At 59.1% G+C, this 17791-nt stretch overlaps 1 protein-coding gene across 2 annotated transcripts in view; it reads left to right on the top strand.

Moving 5' to 3' along the window:
• Positions 1 to 6486, top strand: part of COLEC11 (collectin subfamily member 11) — a 28566-nt gene extending 22080 nt beyond the window's left edge. Inside the window, exons 4-7 of one of the 2 annotated variants that reach the window (XM_030309071.1) lie at positions 1866 to 1937; positions 4723 to 4776; positions 5804 to 5899; positions 6060 to 6486. In XM_030309071.1, coding sequence (XP_030164931.1) covers positions 1866 to 1937; positions 4723 to 4776; positions 5804 to 5899; positions 6060 to 6451 — 614 coding nt within the window. In that variant the 3' untranslated portion in view covers positions 6452 to 6486. The remainder of the gene's footprint in view (positions 1 to 1865; positions 1938 to 4722; positions 4777 to 5803; positions 5900 to 6059) is intronic. The other variant, XM_030309070.1, reaches the window with a different exon arrangement.
• Positions 6487 to 17791: the final 11305 nt, after the last annotated feature.

The raw sequence follows: 17791 nt of genomic DNA, 5'->3' as shown, positions 1-17791 counted from the left end.
AGTAACCGCGGACGCACCGGCCGGGGGCCCTCGAGGCACACTGAGTCATGGCCAGCCTTGCCCCACACCCCAGCTGCGGGGTCCAGGGGACCGCGCCCTTTCCCTGCCCCCCCCCCCCCCTCCGCGAGCCCTGGCGGGTAGGGTCCCCTGCTGCCGTTGTCACCCCTCACATGGGCTGTCCATGACGTTTGGTACTGCTGCTCCCACACCGTCCCGCCGGGGCCTGCTCCCCCGACCCTGTGTCTGCGCCCCCTTCCAGCCCCTTTGCGGGCCCAGCACCAATGGCATCCTGTCACTCTCCTCCCTGACTCCCACCCCCCTCCATCCCTCCTCCACCCCGGTCCATGGGTTCAGGCCCCTCCCAGGGCTTACTCACACCCTCTCTGGTTATTACACCCATTGCAGGTGTCTGATCGCCCCCAGATCTTCCCCGCAGGTCTCAGTCCTGTCGCCCGTGTCCCTGGCACCAGGCACAGCACGCAGTCCGCAGGACCTGTGGCCTGAGTCGCCTCTGTGGTGGCTGGGCCAGCCTGGCCTCGGTTTCTGTGGCGTCCCCCGCCTCCCGTGGGGTCTCAGATCTGCGGTCACAGCTCGGTCCTGGCCCTGCCGTACCCCGGGCGCTTGACCCGGACGAGCCACTCAGGTCCTCTGCGTCTCCTCTGTGTCGTGAGTCACTCGTGTAAGAGAACGGGCGTGAGTCTGCTTCCTGTGTGAGCCTCAGTCAGCTCTGTGTGTGATGGGTGTGTTTCCGTTTGAGCCGCAGCTCGTCCGAAGCCTCTGGTCTCTGTCCCGAACTTAGGGAATATCGCAAAACTAAGAGCTCTTGGCTGGGAAGTCCTCAGGTTAAAGGAGAGGGTGGGCGTCAGGACAGCAGGACAAAGCCTCATCTGCGTCACACATAGTCCTTCCGACCAGGTCTCTCCTGCCGAGCTGCTTATGCTGAGTTTCACGTAGTTTCAGATTCTTAAATTAAAGCCGATCTTGTGTCTCTTCTACCGAATGTTCTGCGTGTTTGTTTGACGCTGGCCGGCTTGGCTTGCGGTCTGTGGCGATCACCAGCGGACAGGCAGGTATGGCTGCTGACAGTTTCAGGACACTTTCTGGGAGAAAGTCTGAGTGTTGAGAAAATCCCCCCGCTGACGTGATTGGTTCCGTGAGTGGGTGAGGAGGGCCGTTCTTGGTCTTAGTGAGCTGGTCGGCGAGGACGGTCGGTCGCATGGGGACTGTTACGAGGACGTCACTGGGGTCATGGCGTGAGGACCAGTCACCGGGCCAGCCTGCGGTGATGGGAAGTATGGAGGAGGTGAGGGGCAGCACTGGTGACCCCCCCCAAGCTCCGGTGATGGGACTGCAGGTGGTGTGCAAGCCGGCCTCGCTGGAAGACTAGTGACCCTACGAGCGTTCCCGGGATCCTCCTCGCCCTCTTCCTTGCCTTCCTTCTCCCCCAGCAGCGGGCGGTGGAGGGTGACCCGTGTGCCCCTTTGCAGGAGTGTGGTCTGCTCAACTTGGTCTGGGGCCAGGTGCAGGAAGACGGGCTGGGACAGAGGACAGACAACCTTGTCCATGGACGTAACCGGAGGGGCCTCGACTGAGTTCAGGATTAGGGATGCACCGCGGGCCCCCTTCGTTCCATAGTGTGTGTGACTTTTAGGCGAGGTGTGTCTTCCTCTGGAAAACGTATCAACAGCCACCTGTGAAGAACCTTCCAGGGTCTGTCACATACGTGACCTTGAAGAGACTAAGAGGACAGACGTACGTTTTCCGTCTCCTCTTGTGCGTGTGTGCGTGTGCGTGTGCGATGTTGAACAGGAGGCATGCCGGATTACCTACGCACCAACCAACTTTGATCTTGTTGTTTTCTACAGGAGACATGGGTGACAAAGGACAGAAGGGCAGTGTGGGTCGCCATGGAAAAATTGGTCCCATTGGTTCTAAAGGTATTTGCGACACACTTCTTGCCCTATTCCTTCCCGGGCTCAGGGTGCGGGAGCTCGAGGATGGTTGCGGACTGGCCAGGCCCGCCTGGCGGCTGTGCTTCTGTGTGCTTTCTACGCGATGCTGTGGTCTCAGGGTTTGCAGCGGGCAGTGGTGGTCAGACTCGCCTGCTGGCTGTGCGCCCACCAGGGCGGGGCGAGGGCTCCTGTCCCGGAGGGCGCACAGGGCACCCGGGAGGGGGATCCGGGGCTGGTGTGCTTGGCAGGACGGTCACTACCACTTCCGTAACCAGTTTAACGAGGCGCCGGAGCCCCGTTTGACTGATGGAAGGATGGTGTTCCGGAAACGCTGTCTGTCCACCTCCAGCTCTGGTGACTTTTTGAAACTGTGGGGTGTCTCTGGGTGCGAACGGGGCCCAGGAAGGCAACAGCCAGTGAGGGCAGCCCTCTAGTGATGAGATGCCTGCACTTGCCTGGGTCCGCGTCGAGACCTCCTCTGACCGTACGGCCCTGCAGGGGCGGGCAGGTCAGGATGTGGCCTCGAGCCACAGAGCCCCTCTGTCTCTCTCGCTGCCCAGTCAGCAAACCCTCCCTGGGCCCCTGGTGTGCCCTGTGCTCTCAGTAAGCGAGGCCACGGGGGTCTCCCCACCTCCCCCAAGGGTGCTAATGAGGCGGCCGAGGCTGGGGACGACCAGGGCTTGGCAACGTGAGGGTGGGGCGCAGGGGGCGGGTCCGTGTGGTCTGCCCAACTCTGGTGCCGGGTTTCTTCTGCCTCAGTAACCTGCCTCGGGGGTTTGGGCTGCGAGTGGGTTCGGGTGGTTTGTTCTGATCGGTGGTCACGCACCTCCCCCGGCCTCAGCCCGTCCCCGGCAGGTTCTCGGCCAGGAGTGTGACGGACACTGTGGCCAGCTCAGCGGAGCTCAGGTGCTCCGGGGAGCACCTGTTCAGGATGGCCCACTCCTTACGTAAAGAGCACACAGATAGATACGCGTGGCACAGAGAGAGACGTGTGCTTTGCAAAGGCTCTGAAAAATCGTGGTAAAGCATTCCTAATATAAGATCTGCCACGTTAGCTATTTTCAGGCGTACAAGTCAGTGGGATGAAGTACCTTTGTGATGTACCACCTTCACCACCGTTTGCAAAATGTTCTCATGGCCCTGGAGAGAAACTCGGTCATCATGAGGCAGTGTCCCCCGGTCCCCTCCCTCAGCTGTGGTCACCACTACTCTTGGGGTCCATGACTTTGTGTGCTCTAGGTTCTAGGTCATTCACGTAAATGGAATCCTACTAGATTTGTCATCTGTGTCTGACTTATGTCACAGAGTGTAACGTGTTCTAGGCTCCTCTATGTTGTAGCTAGGTCAGCATTTCCTTCCTTTTTAAGGCTGAATCATGGCCACACCGCATCTTACTTATTCACGTGTCTGTCGGCAGAGATTCGGGCTGTTTCCACCCGTTAGGTCCTGGTAGGTGCTGCGCAGAGCGCCATGGATGTTGGCATATGAGTAGGGGTGTGTGTGCTTTTCACGTACAGCGTGTGCTCTGAATAAATGTCTGTGTCTCACCGCGGGACAGCTTGCCAGCAAGCCCCTCATGCAGCTTAGTTTATGTGCTCGTCAGGCTGACCTGTCTGTCATTCCTGAGCCCTGATGCTGGTGAGAGTCACAGGGGTCGTCTGGACGGACCTGGCGCGCTCTCCCCCCTCCCCCCCCCCCCCGACAGAATGTGCTGAGACTGCACAGAGGGAGGGGACACTGGTCCTCCACCACCCGCGCCAGCTGGATGTTTAGGCTCTCAGGGAGGAGAAAGCGCTGTAGGAGTGCTCACGCGCCTTTGTACATTCGTTGTGTATTTTATTGTTTTATATTTATTTTATCTATTCTATTTTTTTAAAGTTTATTCATTTTAGGGTAGCCAGGAAGCTTGGTCACCATGGTGGTGTCCAACCCCTTTCCTTTTTAAAAAAATTTTTTTAACATTTATTTTTGAGAGAGCAAGACAGAGCACGAGTGGAGCAGGGGCAGAGAGAGAGAGGGGACACAGAATCCGAAGCAGGCTCCAGGCTCTGAGCTGTCAGCACAGAGCCCGATGCGGGGCTTGAACTCACAGACTGTGAGATCATAACCTAAGCTGAAGTCAGACACCTAACCGACTGAGCCACCCAGGCGCCCCCCCTGCCTTTCCTTTATAAGCTGCGGGGCAAGGTTGGGCAGGAGGGCTGCATGGCACATCCTGTCTCCAGGAGGCAGCGTGACAGGCCAGGTGGGGGCCCTGGTGCCCTTGGAGAGGGCTCAGGAAGGACTCTCTACTCCATTGGGGTGAGACTGTCCCCAGGTCCACCCGAGTGCCCACATGACACGTTCTCCCTGAGTTTCCCTGCCATCATGAGGGCACAGGTAGGAGTCAGGGTTAGTTGTTACTGACCCAGGGGGTTAAAGGTTCATGACATGAACCTACAAATTGTTCTATGAGACATCTGGGGTTTTTGGAGTCGATTTAAAGAAGGATCGTCCGGCAGTCTCTAAAATCTAGTGATAGGCCTGTGTCCCATGTCACATGGAGAGAGCCTGAAGAATTAGAGATCTATAGAATACAACTCTCTGTATTCACAGCAAAAAGAGGGTCCAGGGGAAACTCCTAGGATGTTACCATGGAAGAAACAACACTGTTATCCAGGGGAAGATCCTAGGACACGACACACAGAATGTTGTCAACCCTGATAATTCTGAACTTGAGTGACGTGTCCTAGCTCCACTCGGTGATTTTGACTTTGCTTGCCTTTTTCAGGTGAAAAAGGAGATTCTGGTGACATAGGGCCCCCCGGCCCCAATGGAGAACCAGGTATGGCGCAGAGGGCCCAAGGGTTTGTAAAAAAATGTATTAAAACTTGCACTTTCTCCCAATCTCATTGGAAAATAACGACATACCTCCCTGGAGAAGGTTAAGACGTACAGCACGATGGTTTGATTCACAGATACCGCAAAGCGGCCACAATAGGTTCCACTAACATCCGTCTTCTCGTGTAGACACAATAAAAAGAAAAGACGGAAGAAAGCAGGACTTGCGAGGAGAGCTCTGGGGACTGGGTCTCTCGGCAGCCGCCCTGTGTGCTACAGAGCAGTGTTGACTTTGTGTATCGGATCCCTGGTGGGCATTTATCTTAGCCGGGGTGGGGGTGGGGCGTCTGCACCGTCTGACCCCCTGCCTCCAGCTCCCCTCCCCCACCACACATGTAAGTGAGGTCCTGCAGGATTTGTCTTCTCTGCCTGGCTCACCTCACGCGGCAAGAATGCCTTCAGGTCCATCCATGGACAAGGGAAGGGCAGGGAGAGAGGGAGAGACAGGGAATCCCAAGCAGGCACGCTCCTGGGCCCTCATTTCCACCCTCCACCCACCTCCCCTGCACCTCCCCTCTTCCTTCCCACGAAAACAGAGCCCGATTTCAAAACAGGTGGGTCTCTGGGGCACCTGGGTGGCTCCATTGGCTAGGTCTCTGACTCTTGGTTCCGGCTCAGGTCATAGTCTCACGGTATGTGAGTGTGGGCTCCACACAGACAGCATGGAGCCTGCTTGGGATTCTCTCTTTCTCTCTCTCTCTTTGTCGTCCTCCGCCCCTCCCCCACTTATGAGCTATCTTAATAAAGAAACTTTAAGGTACAAATAAAATAAAACAGGTCGGGCTGGGTCCTGTCCTGCTGAAGTTCCCGCACCCCTCCCCTCGCCTTGGGGACGAAGCCCGCTTTCTGGGTGTCCCCGCCTCCAAGGCCCCGCCCGCTCCTCGCCGAATGCACTTTGTATCTGGGCGGGGGGCTGCTACCCCGGGCACGGTCCCGTCCGGTCTCACTAACACAGGGGCCGGCGTCCGCAGGCATCCCGTGTGAGTGCAGCCAGCTGAGGAAGGCCATCGGGGAGACGGACAACCAGGTCAGCCAGCTGACGGCGGAGCTGAAATTCATAAAAAATGGTAGGCGCAACCCCAGCCCGGGGGGGCGGGGCGGAGGGAGTACGGAGGGACTCGGGCGGCCGTGTCCCCACGTCCGCGTCCCGCGGGTGTGCGCGTGCGGCGCCCCGAGTGTGCTTACAGAACGCGAGCGCTCACTTTCCAGCACTGCCCCCCCCCGCAGCTGTCGCCGGCGTGCGCGAGACCGACAGCAAGATCTACCTGCTGGTGAAGGAGGAGAAGCGCTACGTGGACGCGCAGCTGTCGTGCCAGGGCCGCGGGGGCACGCTGGGCATGCCCAAGGACGAGGCCGCCAACGGGCTGATGGCCGCCTACATCGCGCAGGCCGGCCTGGCCCGCGTCTTCATCGGCATCAACGACCTGGAGAGGGAGGGCACGTTCGTGTACTCGGACCGCTCGCCCATGCAGACCTTCAACAAGTGGCGCAGCGGCGAGCCCAACAACGCGTACGACGAGGAGGACTGCGTGGAGATGGTGGCCTCGGGCGGCTGGAACGACGTGGCCTGCCACGTCACCATGCACTTCCTGTGCGAGTTCGACAAGGAGCACGTGTGAGCGCGCCGCGCACGTGGCCCCAGCGGAGCAGTGCGCACGCGCGCGCGGGCCGGACGCACCTGCCGCCTGCGCGGGGCGGGGCGGGGCGGGGCGGGGCGGGGCGGGGCCCCACTGGGGGGCGGGGCGACGGCGGCCTCTGAACCGCCGACGAGCGCCCGGGAGGAAAGAGGTTTCCGGGGGTTATTTCTCAAGTGAGGTTTTATCACTTGCATTGTAGCCAAGTCTCATTATGGAATCATTACTCAGAATTGCTCTTGCCTTTGTCCCAACTATAAAATAAAAGCTTAAACATGATAATCGTCAAGTACCAACAATGGTAGTGGGCTCTTGAATCACCGTCTTCCTTTGAATTTCTGTCTGGAAAAGAACCCACGTGACTCCAGCCAATAGTTCTGTAAATGACAATCAAATCTATGTTCCTTTCCACTGCTGTCCAAGCAGGGACATTTTGCTTGCTGCAAAAGCAGGTTTCGGGGAAAGGAAAAGTTCTCTAGACCTGACAGGTGAGTGCCTGGTGTTACTGTGTTGCCTTGGTTTCTCCAGGAGCTTCAGGTGTTACTGCCCAAACTTACCCCGAACCTAGTGTCTTGCGAAAACAAATATTAAGTGTCTCACGCTTCCCGTGGATGAGGACTTTTTTGGGGGTTTAGCCAGACCCTCGTGCCTATGGGCAGGATCCGGCTCTTTGTCCCCTGGGCTCCTCTGCTGGGCAGCTCTCAACACAATGGCTGGCTGTGTCAGAGTCGCGAGGAAGGGCCAGAGCAGGACCGTGAAGGTCCTTTGTGACCTGGTCCGGGAAGTGATGTGCCGTCCCATCACTATATTCTGTTCACGAGGAGTGAGCCACCATGTCTAGGCCAGCTCGGGGAGGGGATTTCACAGCATGGGGAGGCAAGGTCCACTGGGAGCCATTCCAGAACTGTCTGCTATGATCACCTGTGCTTCTTCTCCGCTCTGTGCGTCAGAATCCCTAGTAAAAAGTAAACTTCCTGTTTCAAGAATACAACACGTGAGCACATACAGGAGACCCAGCTGAGGTTGTGGGAGCAGTTCTCCAGGGGCCTCCAGTGTTCCTTGTGTCTTGTGAGTGAGGCCAGCCAGTGTTCTGGACCATGTTTTTATTTTTTAAATTAGGTATTATTTTTTAATATTTATGTTTGAGACAGAGAGAGACAGAGTATGAGCGGGGAAGGGGCAGAGAGAGGAAGACACAGAATCTGTAGCTGGCTCCAGGCTCTGAGCTGTCAGCACAGAGCCCAGTGTGGAGCTCTAGCTCATGACCTGAGCTGAAGTCAGATGCTTAGCCTGAGCCACCTAGGCGCTCCAAATTAATTAATTAATTCTTTAATGTTTATTTAGTTTTAAGAGAGAGAAGGAGAGAGAGAGCGTGAGCAAGTGGGGCAGGGGCAGAGAGAGAGAGAGAGAGAGAAACAGAAGATCTGAAGTGTGCTCTGTGCTGACAGCAGAGAGCCTGACGTGGGGCTTGAACCCATGAGCCGTGAGATCATGACCTGAGCCGACGTGGGATGCCCAACAGACTGAGCCCCCCAGACGCCCCAGACCATGTTTTTGAGGATGTTTGCCTAGAGCCTTCCAGAGCAATGGGCAGGCACGGTTACAAGCCAGCAGGATGGAGGTGATGTCCCCCTCCAGAGGGAGGGGTGGCAGCTTCCTGCCCACTCAAGGGGGCTTGGGTTCCCTAAATTCACAGGTCCTATCCTGGAACCACCTGCTGCACACAAAGGTGTTACCTGGGCCTCGTCACTTGCTCTGTGGGGACTGGAGCTTGGGACTCAGACCCATGCCAACACTGGCCGCTGCTTAACTGTAGGTCTGGGGGGGGGCAAAGCAGCAGACCCCTGCTGGAGGCCCCCCTGCCATCCACAGGGTCGGGAAGATGTGGGGCATCTCAGTGCGCAGACCCTCCCTTGTGCCGGGGGCAGATCCAGTCCTTGGGGTCCTGTGGCTGTGGCTGGGCAGGGCCCTGCAGGGGCCCCAAGCCTTGAGGGGCACAGCCTCACGGCCATTGTCGCTGCCCCAAGACTGTTTTCCGTCCCTGCAAGGAGCCCCTGTTCTGTCAGCCCGACGGTGGGTGAGACGCGTGCACCTGCCTTCCTTCCATGGGCTCTTCTGACCCCTGCGTAGTCCATGCTGAGCCCCGGCACCCCTCGGGGCCTCCGTTTCCTCACTTGGAGGTGAGGAGGGCGGGGGTCAACACCTCTGTGCTCTCACGTCGCCTCCAAGTCTCCCGAAGTTAGGGGGCGCTCAGCAGGTCCAGCCCTCCTGTCACCTCCCGCACTCAGCTGTCCTCAGACAGCCGGGGAAGGCACACCGGCCTTGGGCCTTCGTACCTGCTCCTGCGGGATTACGATCGGTGCAGAGCACATCTGATAGGACGTCAACCCCCGGGCGTGAAATCAGAACCATTGCCCCTAATTGAATCCCCCGACTTTTCAAGAAGGGGCCTCTTGTGCAGACTGCAGAGTCTGATTTGCAAAGCGTGGGGTGGGGGGGCGGTGTGGTTGAGGACAGAGCCGGGATTGATGAGGTGCCGCACTGAGGCGTGACCGCGGAGCTGCGGCGCAGTCTCCTCGGGGCCCTGCGAGAGGCTGGGCGGAGACGGGGCGGGGGGAGCAGAGCGCGGCCCGGATCCGCGTGTCCACACTGCCATCCAGCGTCCGTCGCAAGCAGCGCAGGCAGGAGCTCTTTAGGATGGTGAGCGCGTGTGTGCGTGTACATGCGTGTGCATGCGTGTGCGTGTGTATCAGGGAGGGGAGGGAAGCGGAAGGAGGGGAGGGGAAGAGAGGGGAGAGGAGGGAGGGCGGGGGAAGAGAGGAGAGGAGAGGAGAGGGGAGGGAAGGGGGAGGGGACAGACGGGAAGGGAGAGGAGGGGAGGGGTGAGCAGTGAGAGGCAGGGGTGGGGGGGTGGAGATGCTGCGGAACAAAGGCTGGCAGGCAGGGGGGGAAAGGAGGGGCTGCGGTCCCCAGAGGTGCTGTGCCCTTCAGAAAATCCTCCACCACGTGATTCCTCCACGTGACTCCTCCTCCGCCGGCGTCCCCAGGTCCCCAGGGCGGTGGCGGCCATCTAGAGCCGCCAGACAAAAGCCCAGTCAGAAGAATGGGTGGTTCTGAGTGCTGGAGGAGGATAAGCTCTAGGCCTGGGATGCGGTTAATCTCTGGTCTCCAGGTCCCGGAAGCACCTGCACAGAGCTTGGTCCCGGCCCAACGGGAGGGTGACCGGGGTGTTTCTGCGGGGCAGCTGGGGTTCCTGTCCACGGTCCCTCTCCCCGGGCAGCCCCGTGTCACGTTCCTGCCTCTCTCGTGCCTGCACGGCCGCTCTCGCTCTCCGCCCACGCGGGTGGCTACCCCTGGAGACTGTTTGGACGGCAGGCCCACCTTGCTTCCTGGGGGGAGTGGGTGGCAGGTGAGGACCAAGGTTGGTCACCAGGCACAACCCAGTTTAATCCAGGAAATCGTAAACCGAGGGTGCCAGGTGTTTCTTAGCCGCAAGCAAGACCATCTGAGTCTCTCTAATTTAAGCAGAGAGGGGATTCGTTGAAAGGTTTTTGGGAGTTCGCGGGAGTTTTGGAAAGACCGGAGAACCATCCCGGGGGCTGCGTGGAAGGGAACGGAGCCCACAGCGCGTGCTACAGATGGGCCTGCTGGGTCCGGCCGTGGCTGGCAGCTGCCGCCGTGGGCGCCGTGCAAGCAGGCTGTAGCCACTGCGTCGGTACCTCACTAGCTCTCCATCCAGAGTCTGGAGGGGCAGGTCTGCTCGGGTACCTAGTGTTCTGGGGCCAGTTTGTGTGTCTGCACAGGTTGTGCACTGCACAAATCCAGAGGCACCATTCATGGAACATGGTGGCCGGCATGTGTCTGTGCTATGAAGCTACGAAGGGGGCTGGGAAGGTGCAAGGCTCTCAGGGTCTCTGGCGGGAGCCATACTGCTCTCCAAGGATGAGCGTGTACCAAACACACGCATCAGTTAGCTTCTGCTTGTGCGGCGGCCCACCCCAAAGCTCAGTGCCTCTAAGCAGTGACCAAGTCTTTCCCCATTAACTGTGATTCTAGGGGTCAGCAGCTTGGGCTGAGACCAGCTGGATGGGTCTTCTGGTCCTGGCTGGGCTCACACGTCTCCCGGCAGCTGCCGCGGTGGCTGGGGTGGCCGCTCTAGGACATCTTGGCCGGCGGGCTTGCTCGCTCTGCAACCGGTTCTCATCCCCGAGGGACCAGCCTGAGCGTGTTCCCCAGGTGGCCGTTCCAAAAAGAAGAGTGGGCCCACAAGCTTTCCTGAGGCCTAAGCGTCGAGCCGGAACAACATGGCTCTGTCGCCGTCTAAGGCCAAGTAGTCGGAAGGTGAGTCCAGATTCAAGGGGAGGGTCGACCGGAGGAGCTGCGAACGGGTGTAGAGGATTGTGGGTGCGTCTGCCGTCTGCCGCCCGCAGGGAAGCGGCCAGATGTGGCCCAAAATAAGGGCCGAGGTCCAGGATGGCGGGGGAGGGGGGAGAAGGAAGGGCATGGCAGGGGGTCAGCGTGGGATCCGGCCCGTGTGGGCAGAAGGGACAGCACGGGAGGAGACCAGCAAGCTGGACGCCGGATCTGTTCCTTTGTCCCTTTCTCTGAAGGTCCAGCAGGCACTGGGGCAGGGCCTGTGCTCAGAAACCTCTCCGGGGCCTGGGAGGAGGTGGGGGCACGAGGCGGGTCTCAAGGCAGAAGTTTCTAGCATTGCCCGGGGCTCAGGCACAGCGGGCTGCTCCTGGTGACAGTGTCCTGCCCCCCACACCCCATCAGGCCGTGGTGCGCCAAGCCCTGGTGGCCCCGAGGGGCACCTCGCCTCCTCGACAGACGGCACTGAAGCAGCGCCCGAGGCCGGGGTGCCGTTTCTCCGGTCCCCGTTCGCACCGTCTCTGGGCCGGTCGCCCTGATCCCAAACCTCTCTCACCCGTCACCCCTGGGAGGCTCCCCTGCCGGGATCAGCCCTCCATCACCGTGTGACAAATCACCCTACGCTTCAGCAGCTCGTGTGTGTGGTGTCGCACAGTTTCTGTGGCCCAGGAGCGTGGGGGCAGCTGAGCGCGGTGGTTCTGGCCAGGGCTCCTCCTGGGTGGCCCTCGCGCCTCCGGGGAAAGGAGCCGCGGTCGCCCGCATGCGGGGCCCCTGCCGGGCTCGTCGCTGGCTCGGGGCTGGTCCGGCACCACCTCTCTGCCTGCTCTTGCTGTCCTCACCCCCCAGCAGAGCCGACTGCAGTCGCGTGCGCCGTGGTGGACGAGGCTCTGGGCTGCCACACGTGGCCACCGAGCACGTGGAATTTAGCTAGTGAGACAGGATGTAAATTTAAAATTTCATCGAACTTGTATTAAATACACTTAAATGTTTTTCCAAAGTTTGTTTATTTTTGGGAACGAGAGAGAGAGAGCGTGCGTGTATGGGCCAGAGCCAGCGGGGGAGGGACAGAGAGGGAGAGAGAGAGTCTCAAGCAGGCTCCACACCGCCAGCCCGGGGCTCGAACTCACAGACCGGGAAATCATGACCTGAGCGGAAGTCAAGAGTCCGATGCTCAACTGACCGAGCCACCCAGGTGCCCCGTGAGCTTAAATTTTAGGTATGATTTTAGGTAACCGGCGGCTGGTTGCTGCGGCCTGTAGACCCTCGCCCTCCAGGTGTGGTCGCCGACCTGCCCTCCAAGCATCGCCTGCTGCGCGTCAAGGTCCCGGCGCCTCTCGAATCTGCAGTCAAAACTCGCCTTTGAGCAGACTCCCCAGTGGCCCGGACGCACAGCAGACTTGGGGAGCCGGGCTCCAGGCGTGGACGGGCGGGTCGGGCGGCCTTGGCCAGCCCCTGAGCATCCCTCTTGGCCGTTCTCTGTGCCGGGGCCTAGACTCAGGTCATGGGTAAAGGGATTATCAGGACAGGGTCCCAGGGTCACATCTGTGAATTTGATGCACCATCTGCCACGTACAGAGGGACAGGATGTGGCCCGTGTTCTTACGAATCGCCTCCAGAAGGGTAGACAGACGTGTCAGCACGGACCTGAGGACGTGGGCACCGGGGAGAGGCCGGGAGCTTCCCGGAGGTTCCATCAGGGAGAGCTGGGGGGCAGGAGGGCAGAAGGGCAGGCCAAGCCTGGTGAAGAAAACCAAGGACCGTGACAGACTCCCACACCGCACTACCCGCCCCCCGGGCCTCCCAGGCCACGTGATTGGGACCCCCCTCCCCGGACGCTCTGAGCTCCTGCTCCCATTCCCTGGCTTAGGACTCAAGTGGCCTTGGATAGATCTTCTTCCTCCGGAGCTCAGTTTCTGCACCTGTGAGGCAGGACCCGCCTGCTGTCCAGGGTGGCGTGGCCACGAGGGCCAGCCGCCATGTACCTGTGCCGTTCCCGCCTCACACACACCTCTTCCTCCAGACCGTGGGCTCCAGGGCAGGGACCTGAGTCTGCCGCCGGCCACCAGGGGCAGCACCGCTTATCAAGGTCCACGAGGTCACATGAAAACTCCAGGGGCGCCTGCATTTTCCTGGGGCCGAGAGACCTTCCCCTCTGACGAATCCCCCAGAGGCTGTCATCTCCAGAAGCATTGCCGGGTGTGCAGAGTAAATGCATTTGCAGGAACCTTCTAGAGGCAAGACTGAGTGATAGCTGGCCAGGCCAGGAGCGGGAGGCCACTCACTAGGCACGGTGGGGGTGGGTGTTTGTGGGAGGGACTGGGATGTGGGTCTCCAGCAAGGCTCCGTGAGACTCCTTGGCTTCTCCAGGAAGAGTGCTCCACCTCCCAGCCGCCTCCCCCCGTTGCCCTTGTGACATCACACAAGCTCGGCCGACCTCCAGAAAGTTCCATCTTGCTAGGTGAGGGCCCTATAATTCTCTCCTGCGGGCACCAGACCACCACGGGACCTGGGCTGGCTTGTGGGGAGCAAGAATTCCAGCCCTAAACACTGGACCTCGGATTCCGAGGTGAGGGTAGGGTCCCCTTTGTACATAACTTCCCATTTTAACGCTGTCCTTGCCACGGTTCGGGGGACGAATGGCACCATGGACGAATGGCCAGCTGGAAGTAAGGGCGGGGGCGGGTCCCCAAACCCTGTGGACCCGGGGCCGGGCGTGGGGCTGGCCAGACACCAGGTGGTGTTTCCAGTGAGGTGCCAGGCTGGACCCTGCTCCCCTGCTGTTCGTCCTCTCCCCACCTCACATTTAAAAAAGATTTTATTGGGGCTCCTGGCGGGGGAGGTCAGCCAGTTAAGCATCTGACTCTCGATCTAGGCTCAAGTCATGATCTCATGGTTCATGGGTTTGAGCCCTGTGTCAGGCTCTGTGCTGACTGGGCAGAGCCTGCTTGGGAGTTTCTCTGTCTCTTTCTCTCTCTGCCCCTCCCCTCCTCCCTCCTCCTCTCTCTCTCTCTCTCTCTCTCTCTCAAAATAAATAAATAAACTTAAACAAATTTTATTTATTTATTTGAGGTCCAGTGTAGTTAACATACAGTGTAATATTGGTTTCGGGTGTACGATATCGTGATTCGTCACCTGCAGACGACACCCAGGGCTCATCACAAGTGCCCTCCTTAATGGCCGTCTCCCGCCTAGCCCACCCCCCGCCCAGCTCCCTTCTGGTAACCATCAGTTTGTCCTCCGTAGGTAAGAGTCTGTCTCGTGGTTTCTCTCTTTTTCCCTTTACTCATTTGTTTCTTAAATTCCACGTATAAGTGAAGTCATGTGGTTTTTAACTTTCTCCGACTGTCTTCACTTAGCATTACACTCTGGTTCCATCCGTGTTGTTCAAGTGGGGAGATTTCGTTCTTTCTCACGGCTGAGTGATATTCCGTTGTGTGTGTGTGTGTGTGTGTGTGTGTGTACATCAGTCCACGGACACTGGGCTGTTTCCCTGTCTTGGCTGCTGTAAATAACGCCGCTATGAACGTCGGGGTGCCCGTGCCCCTTTGAATTAAGTGCTTCTGTACCCCTGGGCAAATACCTGGTAGCGTGATTGCCGCCTCATGGGGCGCATTCTTGTCTGTGGTGGGAGACTCTTCACGCCATGGGCTCCGAGACTGTGGGGGGAACAGACACCAGTCGTGTGGCTCCGGGGGAGACAGTGAAGACTTCACTGTTTTCTTGATGGGTAATGGACGGGCGGGGCTGTGCTCTGACACAGGGGCCGGGGCGGCCTCCCTGGAAACGTGTCCCCTCCCTTGCGTGACCGTGTGACCCTGCCTCTCCGGGCTTCTCTGCGGCGGGTACAATCGTGTGTCACTCTCCGGCTGGCATGAGGAAGGCACGAGGACAGGAGTGGAGATTCGGGGCTGAGGCTTGCAGACCTCTGTTCTCTTCCATGTGCCCGTCTCACGTGGTGATGCTTACTTGATGGAAAGCGTGGCGGGACGCCGCCCAGAGCCAGACCCAGACTTCCCCCGGAGGCCCCAGCTTGCACGCAAGCCTCACTGGGCTACGTGAGTTAAAGCCGGCCTGGCTGGACCCGCCGAGAGGCCGGCACAGCCTGAGCGCGGTCAGCAGGGCATCTGGGGGGCTGAGGGCCGGGCGCCCCCAGACACACAGGCCAGCCTGGGGTCCCCAGCGGCGCCAGCGAACGTCCTGTGTGCGCCCCCGCGAGTCCCTTATAACGGGCACAGGCGACGCGGCCACAGCCTCTGGCCCCCGGGACCCGAGGGGCCTCGTCGTCCGTCCCGGAAGGCGAAAGCCCGCTGCGCCTCTCTGACCTCGTGTGTCGTGAAGTCCGAATAGAGAACTCTGGGGTGCGTCAGGTTGTTGTCACACACCCTCAGGGTCTCCACGCAGATTTGTTATCTTACGGTCTGCAGCTCAGAAGTCCGGCTGGGCTCGGCTGGCTGCCTGCTGGGTTTCACAGGCGGAGTCAGAGTGCCGGCCTGAGTGCAGGAGGCTCTGGGGAGGGCAGGGGAGGGGAGGGAAGAGGCCGCGCCCGTGCTTGCAGGGCTGAGGTTCCTGGTTCCTTGCTGGGGCCAGCGGCCGCCGCCTGTGGCTCCTCCAGGGCTCCGTCCGGCCCTCGCACGCTTCCAGCCAGAGAAAGGTCTCTGCTCGCACCCCGTCTCCTGAGATTAGACGGCGGACTCACCTGGATTGTTCAGGAGCCCCTCCCCCTCTCAGGGTCGGTCGACACACTCGCATCTGCAGAGTCCCCATTGCCGGGTGAGGTCGCACGGTCACAGGGGCCGGCAAAACTTGGTTTTGCACTGTTGCTGGCGCTTTCCTGGCATTGCTGAGAGGCTGCTAGAGAGTTCTAAGATCATTCCTGAACATTGGCCTTATGTCTAAGGTCATTAACGAAAATGGAAACAGTGGTGCCCTCCTGCAACGTGCACGGATGGCCAGATCCTGCCCCAGCAATAGAAATCTCTCTCCTGTGCTACCAGCCCCACCTGGCTTCCGAGCGCCTAAAATACGGCGAGTGTGACCACGAAACCGACTTTTCTTTTGCATCGGATTAAACCTACATACCCATGTGGCAAGGGCTAGCATCTTCGGGCTGGGCCACTGTCACGCCCTTTGCGTGCTCAGTACCTCACGGGGAGAGTCTCTGCTCTTTGCAGACCTGACTTCTTTGTGGAAAGTGGTGGAAAGGGGTGGGAGTGGCAGCAGAGGGAATTGGGGCTGAATTTTACCTGCGTCCCCCCACCCCTGGCTGTTTCCGTTAAATTGCACCGGGAGATTCATGCTCCTCTCGGATTTGTCTCTGGTGGCGCCTCTGGTACTTTACAAGGTCTGTTTGTTTCTCTTTTATCGCGGTGAAGCACCTTCTGACCCGCTGCAGGGGCAGGGGCTTGGCCACAGTTGGAGCCTTAGCAGGAGAATGATGAAGTGACTGTGTCCCGGGGCCGCCGCGAGGGTCCCTTCGCGGCGCCCCGTCCCCCGTGGGGCTCACAGGCTAGGGGTCAGCCAGGGGCGGGGGGCTGAGGACGAAGCTCGCGGAGAAATCTCTGCCCCAAAGCGATTCACTTCTGCCAATTCCAACAGATGTGTCCAAGCACTAGGTTTCATTTGGAAAGACGAACATCGGCCTCGAGGCCTGGCTTCGCGGTGCTTTTCAGGGAATACACGCGCGTTTCGAGGAGCTTGGGGAAAGCGTGTTCATCCGGTTTGAGGAGCGGGCTGGATTCTGTCACCCCGAGTGCCACCTGCACCTCGGAGGCCGGGACGGAAACGTCCCGCCTGCTTTACAGCGTCAGCCCCAGAGGGCACCGCTACCCTGACTGATGTTTTCTGAAGACGAGCTTCCCATTTATTGATTTGCTAAATGGAAACATTCATTTCCAGAAGGGAGCAGTCTTTTTTAAATTTTTATTTATTATCATTATTTTTTTAAATATGAAATTTATTGTCAAATCGGTTTCCATACAACACCCAGTGCTCATCTGAACAGGTGCCCTCCTCAATGCCCCTCACCCACCCTCCTCTCCCTCCCGCCCCCCATCAACCCTCAGTTTGTTCTCAGTTTTTGATAAGAGTCTCTTATATTTTGGCTCCCTCCCTTCCTCTCTAACCTCTTTTTTTTTTTCCTTCCCCTTCCCCATGGTCTTCTGTTAAGTTTCTCAGGATCCGCATAAGAGTGAAAATGTATGGTATCTGTCTTTCTCTGTATGACTTATTTCACTTAGCACAACACTCTCCGGTTCCATCCACGTTGCTAGAGCATTCTTTTTTTAAAAGGAAGAGCAGAAGTGGCTTATTGTCTGATGGAGGGTGGAGCCTAAAAACCGGATGGCTTGAGACTGGTCCCTGGGAGAAGCGTGTCAGACGCCTCCCTGGCTTGCTCTCCCTCCCGCACACCTGCAGCACGCACTGCCTGGTGGAGGGGATGGGAGGCGCACGGGAGAGAAAGATGAAAGACAGCAAGGATGGCCAGAGCTTCCCCCTCCCACTGCTCTCTGGCCAGCGGGGAGGCTGGACCACAGGACCCCGCCCCACATTGCCGTGACACCCTGCTTTTTCCACCAAACCCGGTAGCTGGGAGAAGGGGCGTTAAATCGCTGGCTTTGGCAAATTCCTGGTGCATAGGGAGCTCGCTGCAACTGCCCGGGGAAAAAAATCGGGCCTTTTCAAAAGAACGACCGGGTAAATCAAATGTTCTGTGATCAAGACGATGAAATATCCAGCAAGGCTTTGTGGTGTGCCCGTGACTGGCCTGGCACTGTGTCACCTTGTCCAGGATACAGGTCGGTTGCTAAGCTGTTGCTGTGGGGGGAAAGCCTGCAGCGACCCACAGGCTTGGCCAGGCCCCCGTCTTGGCACCTGTCGGGCTGGCCCTGAGCTCTGCGCTCCTGAGCCCGCGTGCTGCCTGCTGGAGAGCCCGCCGAGCCCGAGCTGGGACACGGC

This window comes from Lynx canadensis, chromosome A3 (genome assembly GCF_007474595.2).
Source record: "Lynx canadensis isolate LIC74 chromosome A3, mLynCan4.pri.v2, whole genome shotgun sequence".
Lineage (NCBI taxonomy): Eukaryota > Metazoa > Chordata > Mammalia > Carnivora > Felidae > Lynx > Lynx canadensis.
This window is presented reverse-complemented; position numbering and strand designations above follow the sequence as displayed.